This window comes from Chamaea fasciata, unplaced genomic scaffold (genome assembly GCF_029207755.1).
Source record: "Chamaea fasciata isolate MVZ Bird 193981 ecotype frontalis unplaced genomic scaffold, bChaFas1.0.hap1 SCAF_6, whole genome shotgun sequence".
In the NCBI taxonomy this organism is placed as follows: Eukaryota; Metazoa; Chordata; class Aves; order Passeriformes; family Sylviidae; genus Chamaea; species Chamaea fasciata.
The window spans coordinates 22,132,337-22,158,535 of NW_027094091.1; the positions used below are offsets into that span (position 1 = coordinate 22,132,337).

The 26,199-nt window shown below is 38.3% G+C and overlaps 1 protein-coding gene across 1 annotated transcript; it reads left to right on the plus strand.

Moving 5' to 3' along the window:
- Positions 1-1,217: 1,217 nt before the first annotated feature.
- On the plus strand, positions 1,218-20,089 carry PGM2 (phosphoglucomutase 2). The gene is made up of 14 exons (XM_066185599.1): positions 1,218-1,343; positions 5,715-5,882; positions 6,730-6,836; positions 7,191-7,275; positions 8,476-8,559; positions 9,115-9,308; positions 10,444-10,633; positions 11,300-11,397; positions 13,844-14,024; positions 14,143-14,236; positions 15,330-15,459; positions 17,963-18,152; positions 18,774-18,907; positions 19,687-20,089. The coding sequence occupies exons 1-14, from the start codon at positions 1,272-1,274 to the stop codon at positions 19,787-19,789; spliced, it is 1,830 nt and encodes a 609-aa protein (XP_066041696.1). The 5' UTR covers positions 1,218-1,271; the 3' UTR covers positions 19,790-20,089.
- Positions 20,090-26,199: the final 6,110 nt, after the last annotated feature.

Genomic DNA, 26,199 nt, shown 5'->3' on the forward strand with positions numbered 1-26,199 from the left:
CAGTGTTTGTCCAAAAAAAATTGTAAGAAATCAACCTGGCTGGAGGGGCTTATCAAAGCTTATCAGTCAAAATGCATGCTAAGTTATAGGAAGTGTTTAGAGAGAGCAGCAGCTTGGCTGGCCGGGCTTCTCTCAAAGATACTATGCTATAAGCTATAATAATTATTCAATCATAGCCACATTAACCTGTTCCTAAATTCTGGCAGAATGAACACAGTCCATTTTCCTGAGCTAAATGCAGTTATCTTTCTTTTTTCTTTTTTTTTTTTTCTTTTTTTCTTTAATATATTGCAGCTGAGGTCAAATTTGTGTTCAACCAGAGAGGTGCAGAGGCCAGAAGAGCTGGGTTAAATGAGCATTACCAAAACGATAAACGATTAGAAAAGCGGCCATAAAACCATATTTTTTCTGATTTTCTTATTCTTTGGTTCCTCTGATGTTTCTTCTTTACAGTTTTTCCATAAGGCTGTCGTAACAATTATTTTACTGATCAGTAGTGAATATCAGAAGGATGTGCATTAACATTCTTGCACGTGATGTGTAGAATTTCTGTTGTTCACGTGCATTCTGGTAATGTACTAATGAACTTTGAAAGGTTTTCAAATATCTGTACAAGTCATTATTTCTATGAAAATTTATCATAGAATCACAGGACGTTTTGAGTCAGAAAGGACCTTAAAGATCATCTAGTTATAATCTTTATCCCAAATTAGAGTGCCCCCGAGCTCATCCCTCATTTAACTTGACTACAAAAAGGAATCTCAGTGTTCTTAGTCCAATGCCCGTGGAAAGTGGCGCTTCTAACAACAGCGCTCCTTTCTTCCGTCAGCCATGCTGCGGAGGAGGCGGCTGCGTTCAGCGCAGTTTTCCCGCTGCTTTTTTGGGAACGCTCCTCCTCCGCTGGGCGCAGCGCGGAGGCCAGGGGCTGTGGTGGGCTCCCCCGTGGCTACTCCGGGCCGGCAGCCGCAGCCCCACGGGGGCTGTGCGCTGGGGACTGTGACAACGTTCAGCGCCCCAGGAAAATATTATTAAACCCCCGCTCTACGCGAGGACCCCGACTCGGCCCCTGGAGGGAAGGACGGAAGCGGGGCCGCCCTGTCCCGCCGTGGCCCCGGCCCCGGCCCCGACCCCCACCCTGACCCCGACCCAGACCCTGACCCGGCCGGGGCAGGCGGGCGGGGCGGAGGTGGGGCGGCCCGGCGGGCGGAGCGGAGCGGGCGCGCTCCGGAAGAGGGAAGGAGCGGAGCGGCGGCGGCTCGGGCGGCAGCGGGATGGCAGCGCGGGACTACTCGGGGGATGCTGCGCTCCGCCGCGCGGCTGAACAGTGGCTGCTTTGGGATAAGGTGAGGGGCGGCGGCTCCGGCCAGGCCGAGGCTGGGTGGGCGGCGATGGGGGCGCAGGCTGGAGACGGGTCAGGAGGCGCGGGGTGGCGCCCGACTCTTGCATTGTGCCGGTTTGGGGTGCGGTAAAAGTACCCGTTTGCTCCTTTGACTCTGCTTTCAGAGCCCCTGACAAAGGGGCCGGCGCAGGTGGGGCTGCGGGGCCTCCCGCCCGCTGCTGCGGCTCCATCACCTGCCCAGCAGCCGCCGCTTTCGTTTGGAAGCACCTCCGGCTGGTCTCTCAGTGTGGCTTTTAGCTGTACTGAACGTCTTTTTCAAAAGGGCCTGTATTGTTCCGAACCGCTTCAGTCGCAGGGCAGCTGATAGACTAAAATTATTAAAGACCAGCATACGTTGCCGTGTTACTTGTCTCTCAGTGTTAAAAACCTCCTGGTACCTTCAATTTCTTTTGTTTACTAAAATGCTGATCCCAAAAGACATGCGGGCTTACTTCAAAAACACTTGGAAATGCAGAATCTGTCGGTCCTGTTTTTTTCAGGTGTTGTTTCCCTTCCTGTTAAGACCTACCTTTGTCTTTGGTTTTGACAGCACTATATGCAGAAGTAAATCCTTCTGTGTGTTTCTGTTGTCCACATCGCTAAAGAAACAACTTTCCCTAGTGGTGTTCTGGAAATGGTCATATAGTTGCTTGCTGCTACAGGTCCCACTGAGATGCAGGCCTCTATTGGCACATTTGGTTTGCATTTTTTTCTGTCCCTCTTCATATGATTTGTTCATTTGGCTGTATTGGAAGACACTGGCCATTACGCCCCTTCAAGTCATTAAAGTCACTTTCCTGGGCTGAGCACTCAACAATGCGTCTGAGTTTTGTGCAGCACACCTACCTGTTTGGTAAGGCATCTTCTGCTTATTTAAAAAATATCAGTGGAAACATATAATAATTCTTTTTTTAGTATTCTTTCCAGGTTCTAAAGGACATCATTAGAAGTACCTCTAGCTTGTTGTGATTCTTCATTTAAGATCAGTCAGCTGTTTAACTGACCAGTTACCCAGTTCTGGTTGTATTAATGATGGAGCAGTGCCAAACTAGTCCTCTTTTCAGAAATACTAATGCATCACATAAACTTACAATAAGCTCTTGTGCCTTTTTTTCCCCAGTTTAATTGATTTTAAAATAGTTTGATTTTAGAGCCTCTTATTTATGTAACTTCCGTGACCAGCATTATTTATGTTCCTGTCGTCTGTGTAATTGCTTTTCAACTGGTTGTTCTGATTATTTTGTTAAACTTCTGGAAATCTAATGCAGTATCCCTTTTAGCATCTGTGCTTTTGAAAGTTTAGCCCTCTGTTACCCACTTGCATCTTTGACTCAGTAATAATTGACTAGTGTGCAATACCCATTGCTGATTGCTCAAAAATGATGAGGTATTCTAATTTCTTAGGGAGTTGTTACATGTTTCTATTGAGTAATAGAATAATCAGATATAACCCTTGTCCATTTACTCTGATACAGAAAAAAAAAAGTTCCTTTTTGGCATATGGAGATGGGTTAATATTTAATGATGGTAAGCCCCATGTTTCTTACAAAATAATCATCTGCAAGAGCAAGCCCTTATGGCTGATGACAGTTCTACTGACATAACTGGAAGTTCCTACCTACATGACAATTACTGAGCTTGTTACCAGGCTGTTTTCATCACTGTTCATTACAGTAGTAGCACATTTTTCATTCTTATCAGTCATGGAATTATGAATGGAAGGTAACTTCAGGTTTTAGAAAAAATAAAACCTGTTTACTCAGAAATTTTTCCTCTTCTCTAAAACCTTGTGGGGACTCCTCTGCTGATGATAACTCTTTGGGCCTTCCTGTAGTGTAGATTAAAGTAAATAACTCAAGTGTTACCAGGTGATGTTCAAGCTAATTGCTCTAGTGGATATTAACTTGGTATTAAATCACCTGCCACTGTGCACAGAAAATGGTACTCCCATACTCATATCTGGTTTAGTTTGAGAGCAGAAAAAATGTAACTTGAGAGAATCAAAAAGGAAAAAGCCAGCGCTTCCTCCTTCTGATACAATTTGGTCCTTGTTTGGTAGAGATGCTGTGAAGAGTTTTTTTAAGCAGAAGAAAAAGCCAAAACCAAGATTAGTTTTTTACTTAGCTGTGTACAATGGCATCATAACATTCTCCACCAAAAAAAAAAAAAAAAATTGGCAGATTCTTAGGAGAATATAGCCAAAACAGTTATAACAATAGTTCTGGAAAAATCCTTGTGCCATATTGAACAGAGTTGGCCTGGCGTTTACTGTCATTTGGTGTGGGGTGGAGGCAGGCAGTGGGGAAGAACTAAATTAATGCAACCAAGTTTTCTTTAGAAAATTATATGGACTGAAACGCTTAAGAAGTGGGCAGCCACCTGAACATTTAACCAGACTTAAGAAACTGCAGGATCCCTCTAGTTTCACAGTAGATACCAAACTTGGGAAATTCCTCTAACATCAACAAACAAAAACTCCTTGACTCTAAGAGTTGCAGGATGCTCCTGATGTCCTTCTGCATTGGCATTACAGCTTCTAGTCTGTCAAACACCTGCAGAAACGTGTGTAGTATCTACCTAAAAACATGCTCATTTCCATATTAAGAGATGACTCGTGTGCACAAAGCTCAGGCAGAGGAATTAAAAGGTGACGAAGCAGTGTACAAAGCTGGATGCAAATGGTGTCATTTGGGCTTTACCTTTGAGACATAGGCCTGATTTTAAAGCAAGAACTTGACGTCAACTTGTAAACAGCCTAAACTCAGTTATGCTGCCCTATATATTCTATAACAACATGTTTATTCCTAGAGAATGTAATTACTCAATAATGATAGATAATTTTGTCAAGCCACCTACGAGGAAATGTTAGTTACAACCTTCTTGGACTGGTAAATTGGTAATTTTCACACTGGAAATCAGTAGTTCTGGGGTGCCTAATTGTTTATTACACTCAAGAAGCTGGATTTCTTATTTTAATTCTTTAGTTTATTCTGCATTATGCAGTTTGCTCATTAGTACCAAAGGCTCTTTAGCTCTTTAAGTATTTATTTAAACTATGTTGTTTGTCCTGTAGCAGTGGGTGCACAGGTCAGTGGTTATGACATCCTGACTCTGGTCTAGGTTTGATGTGCAGAATGTTTATGCCTTTGTATGCAAACTTATTCACATGCCTGCTACTCTGTGTGTTCTGCAGCATTTTCTGAAGCTGCAGAAGATATATGGTTTTACATTTAAATTTTGTTTTCCTTTTTGTCTGGAATGATGTGCTTTCCTTTGTTGTAAGCATACCTAGGTCTTCCAGGAAATACTAAAGTCTGTGACTTTACGAGGTCATTTGATTGCCTAGAAATCAGAGTTTGTGTCCTTTTGGAAATGATAAACTTTGTACTCTAGAGTAAAGTGTGTGTACTTGTGCAGTGAATAACCTGCTGCCTCTCCAGATAATACTGTTGTCAGGAGTCTGCCACCTGCCATCTGTCCTCTTGGCTCATCAGTTCTCAAGAAATCAAATACTGAACTTCACAAGTCTCATGTTACTGCATTGAGAAGTTGAGTTGCTCAATGTACAGAACTTTGCTAATTCCTTAAGTCTGGAAACAAAAAGAGTAATTAACAATAGAGACTCTGTGGAAGCAAAATACCAAAAGAAGCAGTGAAAGTTAGAAACTCCTCACTGTTCTCAAGTGGTCTGACATGGCCTTTTTGTTGCCACTCTGGTGTAATTTGAAGAATTGGCTGTAGTTTCTAGGCTTTTATCCTGGAGGTGTGTTTATTTTTACAAGCATTACCTGCAAATATGTTGGAAATGATCTTTTGCCCAGTCTGCTTAGTTTTGCTGCTACCTCTGGTGCTAGCCAGTCTTGGGACAAGGTTATTATTTAATTTGTTTTAAATTCTACATATAGTGCTATAGAAATAACAAATATTTCTTAATAATTAACTTCACTTACTTTCTTAAATGTTTGGTGTAGTTCTTGTGTTGTGATGAGGAAAAATTCTTTGAACTATGGAAGTGCTGCTTTTTGTTTGTTTTATTTTGTTTTTTAAAATAAAAAACATTAAAATAGACATCTTGGAAATCTTTTAACGTCCCAAATTTTGAGAGAGAGATAGACACACATTCCTGACCAGGTAGCATGTTCACTAAAGCAGATAAATCTAAAATAAGTAAAATTTGAGGTTGTACTGATTTAAAATTAAGAAGACAGCAGGAGTTCTGGTGTTCTTGAAGTTGTGTGCTGTGTTTTGTTGCTGAAACCCGGAGATTGGGACAGAAAGTTAGTTCTGTTAAAACAAACAAAACCTCATTTAGAATATCTGAATTTTGTATCAACAGAATCCAAAAACTTACACAATCGTGAAACAATTGCTTGCAGAAGGAAATGCTGGAGAACTGCAGAAATACTTTGGCTCGAGGATGGAGTTTGGCACAGCAGGGCTCAGAGCTGCTATGGGAGCAGGGATTTCCCACATGAATGACTTGACTATTATCCAGACAACCCAGGTATTGTGTTCAGCACTTTATCTCACTTAACTGGTTGTGTATATGAATGGAAGGACCTCATTTACGGCAAGCAAATGAGTATTCTATGGAAGTACAAGTTGTCTCCTATTCTTCCAGTTTTCAGAAGTAATTTAAATTATAATTATTAGCTGAGTGCTGATCTCTGAAAACAAGCAGAGAGAAGCTATTAAACCATTAAAAGAAGTTACTTTCTGTGTTTGATTTACAATTTAATTTACACACAGCTGCAGTTAAGCTCAAGTGTTACAGTTAGTGCTGTTGTAACAACTGCAGAAAACCCCCAAGGTAGCCAACATTTGGATAAGTTTTTTGTGTGCTGGACACGGATTTACAAAAAAGTAGTGAAGGTATGTATACATACATGGATCCTAAAGTAGATCTACTTGAGGAAAAAACCCACAACCTTGAATAACTGGAGCTCAGAGTGGTGATGTATCATGTGCAAAAGAGATGTCATTATTAAGGGTGAGATTTGGTTAAAAACCTGAAATGCTGGCCAGCTGTTCTCTTCCTTATGTGAAACCTAAGACATCTGAATCATTTCTCAAAACCTGCAATTTGGACTGTGTTACCTGTTCCTTTTTGGAGTTGGTTCTGATATTTTAAAAAGTAGTTAAATGCTGTCCAGGTTTGCAAAATTGATTTGAAGGTTTCTGGTATTTCTTGGTGTTTATTGGTCCTGGACAGGCTGAATCCCAGAGCAGTTCAGTGAGATGCTATGTGTGCTCAGCTTTCTAAGACATCAGCATCTTAGCAATTATCTTAATTCTGTGATAAATCAAAAATCAAGATTGCGTTAATGAGGTGGATTTGTTGTTGTCTTTAGGGATTTTGCAGATACCTTGAGAAGAATTTCAGTGACCTGAAAAAGAGAGGAGTTGTGATTGGATTTGATGCTCGTGCTCATCTTTCCAGTGGAGGTAGTAGCAAAAGGTACTTCTTAGGTTTTGTGTTTAGTATTTTGTCGATGCCTCATGTGATCCATGATGGATTTATATCTACTTCAACTGTATTTTCTTTCTGTAAAGTGAATTAATATGTGAGATTTACAGTATTCTTACATCTGGTAATGCCAAGGCAGTTGTTAGAGTTGTGCTTTGTCTGTTGGGAGGGAACACATTTAAATTGGGTCTGTATAATAATTGAGATATATTGATAAGTTGTGGTGTTTGCTGTCAGGATTCTGTAATTCAGTTGGGTTGGGAGTTTCCGGAGAGCTGTGAATTCTAGGAAACTACTTGGTAAGAAAATGAATATATTCCCTAGGTATCTTTTCTTCCTGTTTAGGTTTGCAAGACTTGCTGCTAATACCTTCATCAGTCAAGGAGTTCCGGTTTATCTATTCTCTGATATAATACCGACTCCCTTTGTGGTAAGTTTCTCTATTATATCTTTTTATGTACTATGTCTTTATATACACACAGATTCTGTCAGATACCTTGCATTACTTATATTAAGGATTACTACACAAACAAATTCTTACTTATTAAGCTCTTCCTGCAGTTAGTCATGTACCTATTTAGCTATGTATAGTTTACAACGTTCATGGCAAAAGAATGGATTTTTCTTTTCTTTCTTTTTTTGTTCTTTCTTCTTTCTTTTTTCTTTTCTTTTTTCCTTTTTTTTTTTTTTTTTTTTTTTTTTGAGGGGAGGAGGGGCAAGGGCATGCATTGAATCTGAAATAGCAGGCTGTTGGAGTGCAATGATGTTTTGCCGGAAGGCTTGTTGGATTGTGTCCACAATGCCCCTATCAGAACACCAGATGTCTCCAGAGCAACACAGAAAAGCCCTGTTCTTGGCCCTTGTACTAAAACCAATAATTTCTCCTATACCAGTTGCGCTCCAGTGAGCCTTGCAAACAGAACACAGTGGTATAAAGACTTTCTACATAGCATTCTTACACTGATACAATTTTTTGTAGACTTAGGGTCAAATTCTTCATAGTGCAGCTTAAAATGGTGTTGCAAGAACTGCAGTTAATTGCATTTCACTATTAAATAAAGAGCCAGGAGTTAACACAAATTTGACATCTGTTCATGAATAATGCTTTATTTTTAATTGACTCGATCTGTTTTGAGCTAATTTATAGGAGCTCTCTCCAGAACAATTCTCTTCTGAACCCTGATGGAGTAGTTGCTCCCCAGGCTGCTCCCAAAAGCCAGGATGGACAAGACTGCTTGAGCTGCACTTCTCTGCCTCATGCTGACTTCTGTCATTACCCCAACAGACTTGGCACCCTCTGAGGCCTTGCATACCTCAAGTCATTCTACAGTAGGCAACACGTGCATCTGGCTTCCTTCCAGAAATACCCTACGCCAGAGATTCACAAAGCATCTGTAACAACATTAATAACATATAAATGGAAAAATGCACAGGATAAAACAAGGGCTAAATTTGTGCTACATGGAGTCTAGTGAAGCAAGTACTATTCAGCTTTTGCTTTAGGGAGTCAGTGTGTAGGAATCACATCCTGACTTTTCATTGACCACTATGGAAGTATTATATATGAATGAGAAGAAATAATATATAATATGTTGCACATTCTACTTCAAGTAACTTTCTCTTGTTACAGCCATACACAGTAACTCATCTGAAGCTTTGTGCTGGAATTATGGTTACTGCTTCCCATAATCCAAAACAAGACAATGGTTACAAGGTATTCCAATGTGATTTATTTTCTGGCTTTTTTTTTTTTTCCATGTAGAGAAACTAATGCAATTGTATATAGTTCCTATCATGGTATAGACTAAATTAATTACTAGTCTCTACCTCTCTTAACTCTTCTATGTATTTAAAGCTAGTGTCATGTTAAACTAATAATATAATTAAAATCTTTGCTCTAGAAAGCAGGATGCCCTTATAATCTGCTGTCCACTGAAAAAAACACAACTGAATTGCCTATGCACCAGTCATTCAGTAGCTGGGCAGTCATATACAGACTGTTTCCAAAATACAAAAATGGAAGTTTTGTCAGTAAATGACTGGGTCTTTTTTTGTGTTTCATTATGATAAAATTAAACTGCTTTTTTAATAGAATAAAAATGGGATGTGAGAAGAAACACTGAGAATATGAACAGAATACTTTGGGTATACCTAAGCCTAATTTACTGTAATGCTGTAGTGAATGTACTGCAATTTAACCAACAAAAAAATTAACACAACTATCTTCCAAGATTAATGATCAAATACTCACTTACCTGTTTTTATTTAGGTTTACTGGGAAAATGGTGCTCAGATCATTTCCCCTCATGACAAAGGAATTTCTCAGGCTATTGAGGAGAACCAAGAACCGTGGCCTCAGGCTTGGGATGACAAACTGATTGACAGCAGCCCGATACTTCATGATCCATATGCCATCGTCAATAAGGAGTATTTCAAAGACATACAGAAACAGTGCTTTTACAGGTGACTGGTGTTAATCTCTTTAAGGATACAAAATACTCCATGTAGTATGTTAGCAGAGCAGTTGAAATTGATGGAAGTGAGTGGCCACTGACCCAGTTCTGCCTGTGCCTTTTTGTCATCTTTTGTGGTAGCAGTGGCAGCTGTGTGGTGATCTAGTACGGCAGTTCATAAAGCTGTCCTGGCAGATGTCTAACCCAGTAAAGTGAGCAAATTTCTGATGACATCATCTCCATGTATTTTCATGGCCATGCATCAGCCAAGTGTCACAGTAAGACTGGGGCTGCTGGAGATGAACTGGCATGGACAGCCCACCAGCCTTAAAATAAGATTCTGAAAGGGACAGTGAACCAGGTGGTTGAGTCAATTCTGGACAAAGAAGTTCTTGCTCCGTCATTCCAGCCTTGCTTTTGCTCCTGGTATCCTTGATTGTCTTACAACAGCCTATTCCTATCACTTGCTCAGTAAAATCTTTACTCAGCAAAATGAAGTGGATGTTTCTCTTGGTGATTACCAGTTGGAATTGATTTATGTAGTAGATGAGTATCAACCTTTTAGATCTACTTATTTTATGTCAAAATTTTAACCACCAGTAACCATGTTCTTACTCTTGCTGAAAACAATCAGGAGTTACCAGAAAGCTAGAAAGTTTAATAGTTACTATTAAACTGCTTTTTCAGAATTCGAATTAAATATCTCCTTAGGAGTTTGCATGATTTTAGGTATGCCCAACGCTTTTTACTTCCTAAAAATGAGTGTGCTGAAATGGGGCAGGCTGCTGTTGACTCACTGTGTTCACGGTCTTTAGGGGTGGTTTAAATGCTAGAGTGGGGGATGAAGAGTCTCTTTAGTCAGTTGTATTTGTTTTTCACTTGCCTTCTTTGGGATGTGTAGAGTGTACTGTCTTTCTTACTCCAGTGATTTGCACATACCAGGATATTAGATGCCAAGAGTGACTCATATTGTTGAAAATTAGGCTAAGCCAATTTTCAAGCCGTTGCTTTTGAATTCTGACCTCCTTTAATTCATAATTTTAACAGTGATATAGAATACTGAGTTGTATCTCTTTCCAAACATAGTCAGTTTTGTGCAGAGCATCTTCCATGTCCAAGTTAACTGTTAACCTGTTTTATTTCAGGAATATAAACAAGGAAACAAACCTGAAATTTGTTCACACTTCTGTGCATGGTGTAGGACATAAATTTGTGCAGTTGGCATTCAAGGCATTTGACCTTAGCCCTCCTTTTGCTGTTCCGGAGCAAAAAGATCCTGATCCAGACTTTCCCACAGTGAAGTACCCAAATCCTGAAGAAGGCAAAGGTGTACTGGTAAATAGATCTTTTTTTTTTTTTTTTTTAATAGTTATGATGTCTTTCAGTGTTTTTCTTTTTGCTAGAAGTCACAGCTGTAGATATTGGTGGAAGGTCTATTTTTAATCTGTTTCATAGCCTTACATTTAGTGAAGAGTTAGCTGGTATCCTTTCATTGACATAACCCTCTTTGAACCAGTTAGGTAGTAACTAGCTGTAACTTTCAAATACTTTGTGCCCTAACAGAATGGACAGGACAGGATCTGCACGTGGGACAAAGTGTTAGAACTCAAAAAAAATTTAAAAAATAATAGAAATCTTCTCAGTTGTTTTCAGAAGGCCTCTACTTTTTTGTTCTGACACAACACCAGGAGGGGGCAGCAGTCCTGACAGGTGGTTAGAGTTTCTGCTGCTATTTCTGTTACACTGTTATTGAAGGATCCCATTAAATCTAGGTAGATTTTAAGTTGGGCTACAGAAGTGGAATGATGTAGGTAAAGTTAAATGTCCTAACTATATTCTTCTGCTCCAGGCTAGAAGTTTTTGGGTCTTTTGAGAGACACATAATGATTTTGAGTGTTTGAGATTAAATAAATTGGGAAAATTACTTAAAACCTATAAAGAAAGTGAAAAGATTATTTGGGAATATTAATGTTCATCTGGTCCTGCTTGCCACTTTTCCAGACATTGTCTTTTGCTTTGGCTGAAAAAGATGGGGCAAGAATCATTTTAGCAAATGATCCTGATGCTGATCGACTGGCAGTGGCAGAGAAACAAGAGAGGTATGGTAATAAAGTAATGAAAACCACTGACATTTTTTACTCCCAAGGTTAGGCTCATTTGGGGAATTCTTGCTGCTTGTGTTGCAGATGAAAAATAGTCACAGCAGTAATTTTTTGGATTGAAAACACACAGAAATTTGAGAAGATTGTATGGACCAGACCACAGTAGGGGCAGGATTGGAAATAATGATCAATATTAAACGTTGTACAGAAGCCTGAATAAATAGCTGACATTTACTGTAGTTTAGGCATGTACAGAAGCATGTGAATTGTTGTTATTGTGCTATACATTTTCAAAGGTAGGTTTTCAGTTATTTTTTTTTCATGTGAGACTGATAAACATTTTTTCAATCAATTTATTAAACAATAAATTGAATTCAGGAGAATCTGTGTAGTTCCCTGATAATATCTTGTTCTTTAATATGAGTGTCTTTCTCAAATTCTGTTAAACCAAACATTTTACTAATCATTAAATGATTTGTGCTTCTCTTGCTCAGTTTCCCAATTCTTTACATAATGTTACATATTTGCATTTCACCTTAAAGTTTTTCAGTTTGTTACTTCCCAGTGTAGTCATTTGTACTCTCCCCTTCAAGGACCACCTATATGTGCATTATTTATGTTTGCCTACCCAGTAAAATAAGGGAATCATTAAAGGTAAACTTGCTCAGTCAGGGTCTTATCATAAATTGTTCGTATTTGTGAAATGTAACCTGTAGTTCTGACTCAATATGCCTGTCCCCTTATTTCATGCCCTCTGATATTCTGTACTTCTACAATTGTTTACATTTCTGTATTGTGGTTTTATCTGATGAATAAAAGAAAGCTGAAGTTCAGCTACGATCATATCTACAAATTGTAGTGTTTCTCCTTTATCTAACTTGATAAAGCAGAAACTAATCTGAGCAGTTAGAAAGTCTAAGTCCTTAGTAAAAATAAGCTTCAAGGTTTTCAGCTTAGAGAAGAGCAGAAAAAAAATCTGCTGCTGAGTCAGCCTATATGAATTCCCTGTGCATGAGAGCCAGAAGAGGAATGTAAAATTATGGTAACAATCTTTGGTACCCAAGGGCTAAAATGGGCATCTGCTAGATGTCCTCAGTGGTTGTGGATGAATTAAATAGCTGAATCTGTATCAGTTAGACAAATTGGAAAAGTCCAGTAAAAGGAGACACTGCAAATACCCATTTTGCTCAACAGATAACCAAAAAAGCTAAAGTAGTAGCTTTAAAAGTGGCAATATTTTAAGGGGGGGGGGGGGGATTTGGGGTGCTTTTAAACTCGTTAGCCTCACAGCATGAACTAAGGAGGCTTCTCTGCTTTTGGAAGAAGAATGGTTTTATGTGGACACTCTGCTGTATCTTGGACAGTGTTAGTTGGAAGGTTTCAATGGTTTTCTTCTGTGCCAGCCTCAGCTGGCAATTCAGCATTGAGGAAAAGGTATAAAATGTTTCAGATTGTTCTAGTTATGATGCGTTAGAACAAGAATGCAAAATCACTCAGGCTTTTTGTCTGAAAACTTTGGGCTACCAGAAACTTGAAGAGGGGTGTTAGTTTATCCACTACCAGTGAGAGTGTGGTGCTCTCCTTCTGCTACCTCTACACTCATTGTTTAGCCAGTCTTAGTTGTCTCCTAACTTCCAGTCCTGTGTCTTCTCAGGCTTCTGCTGTAGCTTTTCATACACTAATCAGTTATTAATATAGGCTTCTACAGTATCTGTACTTCTTCTTTGACAGAACCTCCTGCTAGAGCACACTCTCTCAGCACTCTTACACTAAGTTGCTGCTGTGCATTGCTTTGTGCCTGTTGGCATCAATACATGCAGGAGACTGAGTCTGCTTCTCTTTCACAACAGGTACTGTTTCTGTAGGTCTTGGTTTTGTCAGTTTGAAAACGTCTCTCTCCCCTTTTGTGACTGGGAATTTTTTGACAATTTTGACATTTGTCTTTCTTTTTGTCTTCATTTTTTTTTCCTTGTTCTAGCAACACATCAATATTAATCTTTTTTACCCATTTAAGATTTTTCTCCCAATCTTCCCAATGACTAATTGATGTATTTGTGATTAAATTAAAAGTATTTGTCACCAGGTCAACTAAAAATACTGATCACTTGAGAACTGTATTTTTGTGTCTTTGTGCTTGTCTTAAACACTGAGTTTATAATTTGTATGCTGATCATTTTTGTTTAAAATATGTTGGAAATATCATTGTTTCACCTTTGGATAACTGCAAAACTTATGTGTATGATGGAGAAGAAAGGTAATGGTTTCAGAATGCTTTGGGGGAGGAATTTTTCTGTTTGTTCATTTTGAACACATGATACCTCATTACTGTTACTTGGCAGTGGTTTATTTGTTAATATTCATTTATAGAAGAACCAACAGGGGGTTTTTTGCCCCTGTTCTATACTTTGAATTAATGTCCTTTCTAATATTTTTTTGCCTCTAGTGGTGAATGGAAAGTGTTTTCTGGAAATGAACTAGGAGCTCTTTTAGGCTGGTGGATCTTCACTTGCTGGAAGAATAACAGTAGGGATACTCGTGCTATTAAAGATGTCTACATGTTATCCAGTACTGTTTCTTCCAAAATCCTGAGAGCAATTGCACTAAAGGAAGGTTTTCACTTTGAGGTAAGCAACACATTACACATTATTCCATGTTCTTTTATTCGCTTTCCTACAAAGTGTCATGTGTTTGTAAAATATCGCCTTTCTTTTTAATGCCTTTGATTTCTCCTCCCTGTTGTAGGAAACACTGACAGGTTTCAAGTGGATGGGCAACCGTGCCAAACAGCTCATGGACCAGGGAAAGGCTGTTCTTTTTGCATTTGAAGAGGCTATAGGTAAGAGACAGAATGTTATGTTTTTATATCTTGCAAAATAGTGAAAATAGAACTACTGCAAAAAGTGACAGAATTGGAGAGAATCACAGAATGGGTAGGATTGGAAGGGACTGCTGGAGGTCAATTGGTCCAACCTTCCTGCTCAAGCAAGGCATCATAGGGCACATTATACAGGATTGGGCCCAGATGGTTCTTGAATATCTCCAGGGAAGGATATTCTGCAGTTTCTCTGGGCAGCCTTTGCCAGTGCTCTGTTAGCATCTCAGTAATGAAGTAAACTGTAAAAAAAAAAAAAAAAGTTATAATAGCGACATAAGGGTGTCCTCAATGTAATGGGTGTATTTCCAGTGAGTAACAGATAATTATCTGTTTGGCTAATTGATGCTAGTGGTTAAAACCTTTGTATCTTTCCTTACCACAAAGTTTGTGAGCTAGGAGTATGTATCTACAGTAGCATGACTATGCAGATTTGGACTGCACATTCTGTGTAAACTATTAAGAAAAAAAAAAGAAACACATTTTTCAGACTTGAAGTTGAGTTTTTTACCTGACAGGTTTAAGGTCAGTGTAAATGTGAATAAAATAAAATAAAGTAAAACTACCCCAAATTATATTTGTAAACTAGAAAGTCATAGTTGAAAGCCACAAATGAAAGTTAAGAATGAGGAGGAAATTGTAAAGCTATAATGCTATTTAATTCTCAGTACCTGGAAAAGAGAGAAAATGTGACTAATTTCACAGATAATTATCAGTGTTACCTTACACAACCATATAAGGTAATCACATTTGGGACAATGCTGTACTTGCATTGTTCCTGCTGTGTGGCATTTCTCTTTCTAGAAAGTTCATAAAGAACCTGGAAGCATGTGTCACTGATAGGATGCAAATCTCTGTCTTAAAATTTCATTAAATACCTTGCTTATTAAAATTAACACTGATTAGAAGATACAATTTTTCTACTTTTGGTTTGACTCTAAAATGCCTTTGCTATGGTAATGTGCATTTCTGCTTTCAAAGATGTTGGCTAACCTTCTCTCCCCATCCTATTTCCTGTTTAAAATGTGTCAACTTATATCTAATGTTCCTTGTTTAGGGTATATGTGCTGTCCTGCTGTTCTGGACAAAGATGGTGTCAGTGCTGCTGTTATAACTGCAGAGATGGCCAGCTTTTTGGCAACCAGGAATTTATCTTTGTCTCAGCAGCTGAAAGCTGTCTATGATGAGTGAGTTCAATTTTAATTTTTCATTTTTCAGATTTTCTCAATTTCACATACTGGGATTAATAGGGACTCAATAGCAACCTATAGTCTATAAAGAAATAAAATGTGGATTATTGTACTATTAAGACAGTTCTATGCTAATAGTAATCTTTCAGAAAGCATTCCTGCCTTGTGGACATGAATATGTTTATGACTTTGTTTTGTGTTGTTTTAAGGTGTTTTGAGTATAATAATAACTACCTTACTAATTCTCTGTTAGTTAATGAGATCTTTGTGATGTTTTTCTTCACTTGTCTGAAAGGTTTCTTTTCTTTTTGGGAAGTACTGCACTTGGGTCCTTTTACAGAAGATTGGGCAGGTTTTTGGCCAGTAGTACTGCTGAGCTGTAGAGATTATAGTGCTTCTTGCTGCTTAAATGAGCCAGACACAAAAAATGTTGGTGGCAGAATGGGTGTAAGTAGCTCAGCCTTATTTATGCTATACATAGAAGCCAGCTTGCTTCTGTCCTTGAAGGGCTACTTACGATTGAATTAATTCGAGTTGGCTCTAAAGTTAGACTTTTATTGTATTGTTCTGTCTTTTTTTTTGATAGATTATTGTTGTTGAGTTTTGGTTGTCCTTTTCTCTTTCTGCTCCTGATTAATGAGATTTAAGCTGATTATGCAGAAGTGCTGTGACTGGCCATTACTCTTGGCTATATACAGCTGGGTATCCCTCTGAGAGCTTTTAATATAAGGCACTACTTTCTCTTTCATTCTTTTTTAATGGGTTCAAATAAATCAATAGCAAAGATGAATATTGGATTTCATGGGGCAGAGAGTTGTTTTTGTGGAGGTTTAGGGTTGTTTGTTTTAAAGGAGGGAGCAGCACATGATGTTTGATACTCTCCTGCTCTTCATGTCTCACAGACACTAACAAGGGAGTGTGGAACCTGCAAAGAAACTCATGGGAAACTCCAGCCTTTGTGCTGCTTGTTCTGCCAATCCTGAGTTCTCATTTGTGTGCAGCACTAGCCATGCTTGTTTCATTGTCTGTTTAGGAAGGAATCAAGTGGCAAAGACTTGCTTACACTGCATAGATAAATTGTGTGATATAAATGCATGAAAGAGGAATTCATACCTAGAGTGGCAAATACAGCATCTGATGGGAGAATTCCCTTAAATGGTACTACCTGGAAGTGCATATTCCAGAATTGAATATTCAAGCTCTTGCTTGAGGTTTTTATATATATTTTTTTAATACCAATAACACCTGCTTTAGATTGACATCAGAATATCTGACTGAGTGGAATTGAGCTGTGCCACAGTGCTGCTGCCTATACAGCTACTGAAGAGGACTCAGAGCTGCTTTAGCATAAAAGCAGTCTGTAAGATGTTGCTGCACATAGTCACTCTGTGGCAAAGCTACAGATAGAAGGATACAAATCTGCCCTATTAAACTGTCCTATTGTTTGATAATGAGCTGGAAGGAGGGTTCTTGTTTTGTTTTGGGGGGGTTGTGTGTGTTTCATTTTTGTTTGTGACCAATATAGAGTTGCAGTTTTCTACTTGGTAGTACTTTACTTTTTTGTCAGATTTGCCTTGTGAGTTACACTTGAAGCAGAAGAAACTCTATTTTGTACTTTGGAAATGTAGAAGGGGAATCTGTCTGGAATTAAATGCAGATCAGGAAAAGGACATGGTCTTAGTAGGCTTATCACTTTTTTTCAGACACAGGATGGGTTTTGTTAATTCTCTTACTGAATTCTTAAGACTGATTGAACCACTATTAACCTTCAAGATGTCCTTTTAGGTATAAACATGACCCTATCTAAGAAGGCATTCAAATTTCTAGCGTGCACATCCTAGTACTAATGAAGATTCAGCCCCTCAGATTTTCACTGCAGTCAAGGATATTTATCAAGTATTTATCTGTAGCAAGAGCTCCTTTGAACAACCGGTCCAGGCTTGTATGTTTTTCAACAAAGTGCTATTTTGAAAAGTCAGTGTTACTGGGTCATTTGTCTTTGATATATCACATTACCTGGCAAACAGGTGAGGTAGAGAGACAACATTCAGAACAGATTGGTTTAGTAAAAACACTTTAATGGGAGAGTAGAAACGCTTTAATGAATTGTGATTGGAAAAAGCAGTCTAGAATTTGTTTTACTTAGAAAAGGTCAGCTGGAATCCACTCAAAGAAGCTACTAGATATAATCTCTTCTCTTCCTATGGTGGTTAGAGCTCTTCAAGGCAATAATGGTATCTTTTTTCTTCTGGTTTTGCTGTAAATTTTCTCAGTTTTCATCATTAAAAATAAAAGGCATCTGCACAGAAATTTCTTTAAAGTATGTAAAATGGGATAATTAGGCTGTTCAGACCGTTTTAAAATTGTAAAGGTATGAACTGATGCTTCAGTTGGGTGGGCAGGAGTACACAGTGTTGCTTTTTGGAAGGTTGTGTAACGTGTCTGGTGTATAACTCTTAGAACATTGCTTCCTGGATTCACTAATATTGTGTCTTCACAGATACGGCTTCCATATTACCAAAGCTTCGTATTTCATCTGCCATGATCCTAAAGTTATTCAACAGCTTTTTGACAACCTTAGAAATTTTGATGGAAAAAACACATATCCAAAATCCTGTGGTAGATTTAAAGTTTCTGGAATAAGGGATCTAACTACTGGGTATGACAGCAGCCAGCCAGATCAAAAGGCTGTAAGTATCTTTCTAAATTACATGTAAATCATGTGTGATGTATATACACATATATGAAACATTCTGTGGAGAAGCAGTAAACATCTTTACATACTGAGTCATAAAATAAGTTAGATTGGTGATAGTTGTTTTGCCTTGCTGAGAAGAAGTGAAGCCAAGGAGGTGTTGGGTTTTTTGTTAGGTTTTGTGGCATATTTTTCTCTCCAAGCTTGTAAAGGGCAGTAGGAGGATCTTGCTGCCTTGCTATAGCAATCTGCATTGTTTTCTTGTGAGTGCCAGTTCAACTGTCTATTAAGATGTGGCTTTGGATTCTATATTTTTCCACAGTTTACATTTCCTTTCCTCCTGGGAAATGCCATGACAGCTCAACTTTTATTAACAAAAAAAAATTCTTTAGAAAGAATTGTCTAGATTTTACATGAGCAACCTGGCAGTGATGCAGTTCTGCCAGATTCCAGGCTGAGGGCAAGGCTGTCCTTGTGGTCTCAAGACCACAGTGTTGAAGAAAACAACTAAATTATAATTTTAGCTGATGCTTTTATCATATTATCTAACATCAAGTCATGGGTTTATATATAGTCTCTTTTCAAGTTTAAAACCAAATATTCTTAATATTTCTAGATACTTCCTACTAGTAAAAGCAGCCAAATGATAACATTCACTTTTGCTAATGGAGGAGTGGCCACAATGAGAACCAGTGGGACAGAACCAAAGATCAAGTACTATTCTGAACTTTGTGCACCCCCTGGAAACAGGTATTGTCACTTACAGCTGTATGGTCACTTGCAGCAGTACCTTTGGTGTAATAGAGTCTGTGTGGCGTTTTGGTATTGTTTTAGTGAAATAAGAGCTCTCCACAGTCAAATTATATTACTAAAGTAATTTTAGTGAATGTATTTGTATAAAGCTTCAACTCTGCAAAATTCATTGACACGTTCTTGTCACTGAAATTTCTTTGAACTCAGTTTTGCATTCAGTGAAAACAATATCAGGAAAAATATTCCGCCTTAAATAAATGCAAATATTTTCACCCCTTTTTAACATACTTAGTTGCTTTAAAATTATTTAATCAAATATAAAGTGTTCTAATGTATTTCAAACCCTTTTATGTTTAGTAGTTATATCCTTAACTGGTAGCCTTGGAAATCATACAGTCTTGAAGATAAATTATTATTAACTTATATAATGAAATAAACTTTTTCACAGATGAAAAGTCATCTAAGAATACTGTTACAAGTATAAAAATTACACTTCTGATCACTTATGTTTAGTAATAGAAGATCTGAACTCAGATTGGCCATTCTACTTCAGATTATATTGTGGGGTTATGTTTCTTCATAGTCTTCATGCTTATCAGTTGAAAGTGAGCATCAGTGCATTGCCATAAGAAATCAAATAGATTTTATTTTAGCATTAATAGAAAATGCTTGTCTAAAGCAATGCAACAGATTTTAAAATTCCTCATACTAAAAATACACATTTTAGCTTTTCCATTGTTTCACTGTTCTGTGTTTGTGTGATTTTTGTTTTCCAGTGATGTTGAACAGCTGAAGAAGGAGCTAGATGAATTGGTCAACGCTCTTGAAAAACACTTCTTTCAACCAGAAAAAAATAAGCTTCAAAGAAAGACTGAGTAAAATAGCAAAATTACTTCCTTGATTGGCTTTTGCAGCATTAGAAGTGCATTATTTAAGAAGTTAAGGTTTTTTGGACCAAACATCTGAGAACTCTGACTATAAAGACTTCTGCTTTTAAGAGTTGTTGTGGGTACTCTGGGCTCCACTATCTTATTTTGGAAGGAAACTACCTTTACCCTCAATGGACCAAAAAACCCCAATCAGTTGAACTAAAAGCTTTATGAACTAAAAGTTGACTGCAAATGTATTTCAATCAAAACTTGTTTTAATTAAATATAAGTAATATTCTGGTATCTGAAACAGCCTGTTTTGTGGTGACCTATTTCTTTTGTGTGGATATAATCTGATAACACTATGCAACTTTGTCTAGGTTTAGATTTGCAAAGCAAGTTCTTCTGTTAACAGGGAGTATTTAAAGCCTGTGGTGAGACTTTGACAAACTTGGGACAGATGATTCAGAAGTAGTGATCTTTCTTAAGGATTTTAGCCCTAAGAAATAATACACGAGAAACTCACAGCAAATTTGCTGTGGGACTATATATCATATTCCAGGCTAGAGATACAAAGTGTACTAAACTGTCTTTGAATAACATGAACCCATGAAGATAGTATATCTACGTACAGCACCTTTTTGTTGCCTCACTGAACTAAGCATAATTAGTTCAATGTATATCTCAGTTTTGGAGCCTCTCACACTGTTTGCTGCCATGACTTGTTGCATAACTCTGCATGTCTAATTTACAGCAGAAGTTTCCATTTCACTGCATGTTCTTGTCTGTGCTTGCAAAGGCTGAGAGGGTTTTTTGGAGGTTGCCAGCTGATTTTAATATGGGGCTTTTCTGCATTTTCAGTACTTGCTTTGGATATCAGCAGTAATAGTCACAACCATAGCTACATATTTCTTATAAATGCAAAACTTCTAAGCTTGACTGTCCTCCCAGAATTCAAGTCCTCTGTGCTTGTTATTTTCAGTGCAACTTGAAAATTGCAGCAGTTGTGCAGCTGGGTACAGGAAGGCAGCCCTGGGAGGAGTGGAAGGAGAGGAAGTTTTACACAGTCTGATGTACCACTGCAGATCATGTGCAGTCCTGTGGTGAGAGGCCTCAGAAATGAGTCTGGGGATGCTTCAGGGATCTTTGGTGGTTTATGACACCTTCTAAGACAGGACAGCCGCCTCTCAAGTTAGCCTAATTAAGTGAATTATGCCCCATCAGAAGGGTTGAATACCTTCAAGCCTCCATGTGAATGTCCCTTTTCTGGAGAGGAGTTTTCATGCCTGAGCCTTAGTGTAAGAGGGGACAGTGGCAGGATAAAAAGCACTATCCCACCATCTGCTTCTTACTGGCTTCCTCCTTGCTTGAAGGCACAGACAGTGGAATGGTTCTCCAGGAGGCAGGCTGGGGTAGTGCCTTCAGTCTGGGCATTGATGAGCTATACTCAGGGCTGGAGAAGCTTAGTGGGTCCATACAAGCCTGCAGCCTTGGGCTTTGACAGGGGAGGTGATTTTCTCCCTGCACTCTGCCCTTGTGAAACCCCACGTGGAGTACTGCATCCCAGCATAAGAACAACATGAACCTGTTAGAGTAGGTCCAGAGGAAGGTCATGAAAACAGAGGGTTAGAATACCTGTGTTGGGAAAAAAATCTGAGAGAGCTGGGGTTGCTCAACCTGTAGAAGAGGCTATGAGATCTTTCAGTATATAAAGATCTTATAAAAAACACACTTTTTACCAGGGACTGTAGTGACAGGACAAGGGGAAACCATTTTGAAGTGAAAGAGGATAGATTTAATTGGATACAAGGAAAGATTTTTTTATACTGAGGGGAGTGAGACATGGGAACAAGTTGCTCAGCAAAGCTGTTGGATGCCTGAAAGTGTTCAAGGCCAGGTTGGATGCAGCTTTGAGCAATCTGATCTTGTGGAAGGTGTCCCTGCTTCACGCAGGGAAGTTGAACTAGGTGATTTTTAAAGGGGACCTTCAGACCAAAACCATTCCATCATTCCTTTTACTTTCATTTTTATTGGGAGGGGTTGCATTTCTTTTGGTACAGAATATGATAAAGGATGCTTTACTGAATTCATGGGCAAGGCCTGAAGACAGGATTACAGGTCCAGAAGTTTTTTATGTATTTATCTTAACATCTCCATAGACTAGAGAGGCATATTTTACATGTGCCTTTATATGCCGAACCTGGATTTGGATTTTGCTAATATTAAAAGTCTGGAAGTGAGACCTGCAATGCACTCGTGTATACTGAAACATACTTAGGATGGCTTTAGAGCATCCTCAAAAACAGTACAGACATAGGATGATGACTTAATCTTTATCATTCTCTCTTCCTAACATCAAGGAATTTACTTGCTCCATTCCTTTCTCTATTGCAGACAGAAGTTCACAATTTGGGGGTGAGGGGGAGCCCAACCAAAAAAAATAGCCAAACCCACAGTGGTTTATCAAGCTGCTTGAGCATTTACAACAGACTACAAAATTACACGGGAAAACTTGTTATTGCTAAAGTCTTTGCTAGCCTTGTCTTGCATCAGAGAAAGAGGATCTAGAACTGAAATAAAGAATCGAAACAAAGGCAGCAAGAGTATAGCAAAGAGAGAAGTTAGTATTGCAAGTCAGAATGGGTGTTAAGCTACAATTTCTTCAGAGCTGGTCTAATTTTTCCACTTAAGTGTTGTGTAAGATAATGAAGCCTACTTAGACCTTATTAGTCCCAAGACAGATAGTCAAACACAGACAAATGTAATTTGTAAAAAAGCAGCCTTGAACTGGGAGCAGGTGCACTAACATTTTATCCAGAAATGGAAATAGCCATGACTGGAATAAAGAGTGCTTGCAGCCTGGACTGAACTCAGGTGTAAGGGAATTCTTGGCTATTTCTAGAGAAAGACACATCCCTGTGTCACCAAAACCATGTATAATGAGCTTGCTTTTTATAACAGATGAAAACAATTCCAGTGACCGTCGTGAGCATTGATCCTATAGGGAATCAGGCCTTTGGGGCTAGAGGGAAAGACTGAGAAGAATTAGCGTAGTACTCAAAACTCTGCCAAAATAAAACCCCAAAACAATAATGCTTTAAGACTAGATCAATGGACTTCACTTGAAGGTTATTAGTTTTTTTACAAGTCCTAGATTCATAAAATTTACTGAATAAATTAAAATTCAGGAATGGACTGAAACAGTTTTGCTGAAAGGAAGTAAGTACATTTAATCTTCCTTACAGGCTATGAACCTAGTCCATGGCATATTATGTAAAAGTATTGTTATGATACTCAAGTATTGTACTTGAGTTGCAGAAGGATTTATTTGATAATTTCGCTATATACAACAAATCATACAAGGATAACTGGAGTTCATTCTAAATGAAGATTTATTATATAAGCAATTTTTCATATTGTACAAGTGTGTGCTTAAATATGTAAGTGATTAACCTACAGAGTTTCTGTAAGTAAAGCTTTTCTCCTTGGTAATCCTTTTAAAAATTCCAGTGGGCATGGGTTTGATTTTCACGTACCATTAACAAGCAAATCTTATGTCCTTGATTAACAATCACTGTGAATAGCAACATTAAAATTATATTAAATTAACAGTTGTTAACCACCAGCATAAGTATTAACAAGTTTGGGGATTTTTAGGATTCTGATGCTGAAGATGCCATACGTATGGATGCCATACATATATCTAATTAATTATAAATAAAAATAATCACCAATAAAACAGTTTTCTGGTTCTAAGTACAAAACTAATCAAAGGTAATAAGCTGAATTGCTTTCCTTTCCAGTATATTTTTGCACTATATAAGATACACGTTCATCAAGATTATTATTTCTGATTAACTTCCAAGTAGAGGCCAACATCACTCTGCTGTATAGCAATTGCCAGGTAACTGAAATGAGGTCACGCACCATCAGAACATTGTGAATAATGGGATGACACTATTAAACTCTCCAATTATATCCAAACACCTGCCTAAATGAACTGTAATATAGGTGATTGCATAGAAACAGCAGCTTCCAAACAGAAGGAAAAGCTTAAAATACTTACATAAACACTAGTAAGTAATTTTCAAATGTATGTGTGGGAATGAAAAAGAGAAGGGGATTTATCATGACATCTGAAATGCTCAAAAATACAGAGACAGCAGCAGGCAGGATCTGTAACAGTAGCTCAACTCCTTCTTGACTACTTATCAGTGATAATAGAAAGCCTCTTATCTACAAAGATAATCACTAGTTAATGTCACTGGCATGTATTCCTACAGCATATGCAGTAGGTAAATGGGCTATAATAACAGATGTGCAAATTTTGTTTATGAATTGAGACTATACATAAATAGTATCTGGAGATAAAATGCCATTGGATAAGGATATAGTACTTCATCCAGAGGTCCCTGAGTCAAAGCATGGCAAAACAGTTAGTAACATCCCTTAATAATGTACTAAACAAATTTACATGACAGAAATCACAGAAAAAGACTGGTTTAAATAATGACAATAGAAAACCATCATTACGGGTTACATAGAGGGAAAAGCATAGACACTTACAAGGCAACTGAAACACAGTATAGGTGCCTGCATTCAAATTCAGAATCCAAGAACAATATTGCTCAGCTGCTGCCCAACTATGGAGAAACTTGAACTCTGAAAACATCTTGGGTGGAAATTTCCTGTTTGCCTCATGGTACTTCAAAGGGTTCAGCACCAAGTTCTGTCCCTACTCACAGGCTGGCACATTCAGCCTAAATTTATATTGATCTACAATCCTACCCCAACTGGGACCAAGCAAGTAGATACTTCTGGTCCTTAACCTACAAAAGAAGCTTCATTACCCACGTGTTGTCATAGAGTGCCTCATACAAGCCTGTATATTCAGGTTCTGCACAAAAGGAAGTGGTGGAGTTTTCCTTGCATTTTTTTAGAATGTGACTGGACAAAGAGAAAATGGTTAAACTGGTGTTATTTTTACATCATGTTTGCAGGATGTTGAAAGCACAGCTTGATTTTCCTCCTCAGTCTGAGGAAGTTAATGTGGTGGTAAATGTTTTAGTTAGTAGGCTACTGTAAAGAAAATTTAACCTGTGAAGGAAAAAAAGAACAGAAATCTCCTCTTTCAGAAAACAGAAAATTATTAGAAAGTCTAGTGCTCATAGCTTTCACAGGAATACTGGGACTCCAGTCCCTGGAACACATTAAAGTGTTTAACTTTTAGGGACTGAATCCCTCATTGTGGTTCTTTTTTTTTTTTTTTTTTTTTTTTCCCCCTACTTAAGTAACAGTTTCATCAGGGAGCAGAGAAGGAATGCTGTCCAGTGTAGCCTGAAAGGTGATGATTAGCTAACTTTCGTTGCAGGCAGGCTGAACATTCTGAGGCTGATTTCTTTCCCAGTATCAAAGAGGAGAAAGAAGAAAGTATTTCTAATTGTGATACTCTAGTATTGACTTCTGTTGTTGTCCATGGATTTTCCAAGAAGCAAGAAATAGCCTTGTAGGATCCTTATCTGTTTCATTACATTTTATGAAAGGCAACAGTGAAGCAGTAGAAAAAGTCTTCCTAAGATCATCGATTGGTAATTTGGGAATGCATGAGCCTCAGCTGAAGTGTCAGGGCTGTCTGGGTGGGAATTGCAATTCACCTTCTGCTAGAGCATGGTTACTAGAGGCGTATTAATGCTCAGTCAAGCTTAAAATGAGCAAAAAGGGCATACTTGACTAAGGTACTGATATTGGGTGATAACTGGAGCAAGAGCATTGTCCTTAGCTGTGATGGTTTAAAAACTAAGGCACTGATTGAAAGGAGATGGCATTCGTCTTTCTAAGAACTTTAAAGGTGTCTCTGAGAAGCAAGAGGCACTTGTCCTTATTCCCATGTCTGGAGTGGAAGCAGCAAACCATGACCTGAGCACAGACTGGGAACAAGTTCTCTGGGTGAGCTGCTACTTACATACCTCAATTCATTTACCAGCGATGCTATGGAAGTATACCTATATGCCAAAGGTCAGGCAGACACAATGCACTTTGTACCTACCTGTGTAGATAAAAAAATCTATACCACATGTGTCTACATGTGTAGATACAAAATCTACACTTTGTAATTAGGGGATGTGCTTGGATACCAAAATCTGACTTCTTTTTCATAATCTGAGGCAACATTCTGCTTGCATTTAACAGCTTGACTCTTTCCCTCACAGGAACAGAGCAGATTTCCTTTGGAAAGTTCTGATTCTACGAATATGGACAGGCTGAAAAGTAAGTAAATCAGTGGTCTTGCTGCCGAGAAGACTTGAAATTAATTAAATGCAAAAGTGGTTTGCCCAATGGGGATGTAGGGTGCCTTAATCATCTCCACTTGCAGAGAAGTATAATTAACTCTCCATATCCATTCATGCCTTATCCTTTCTG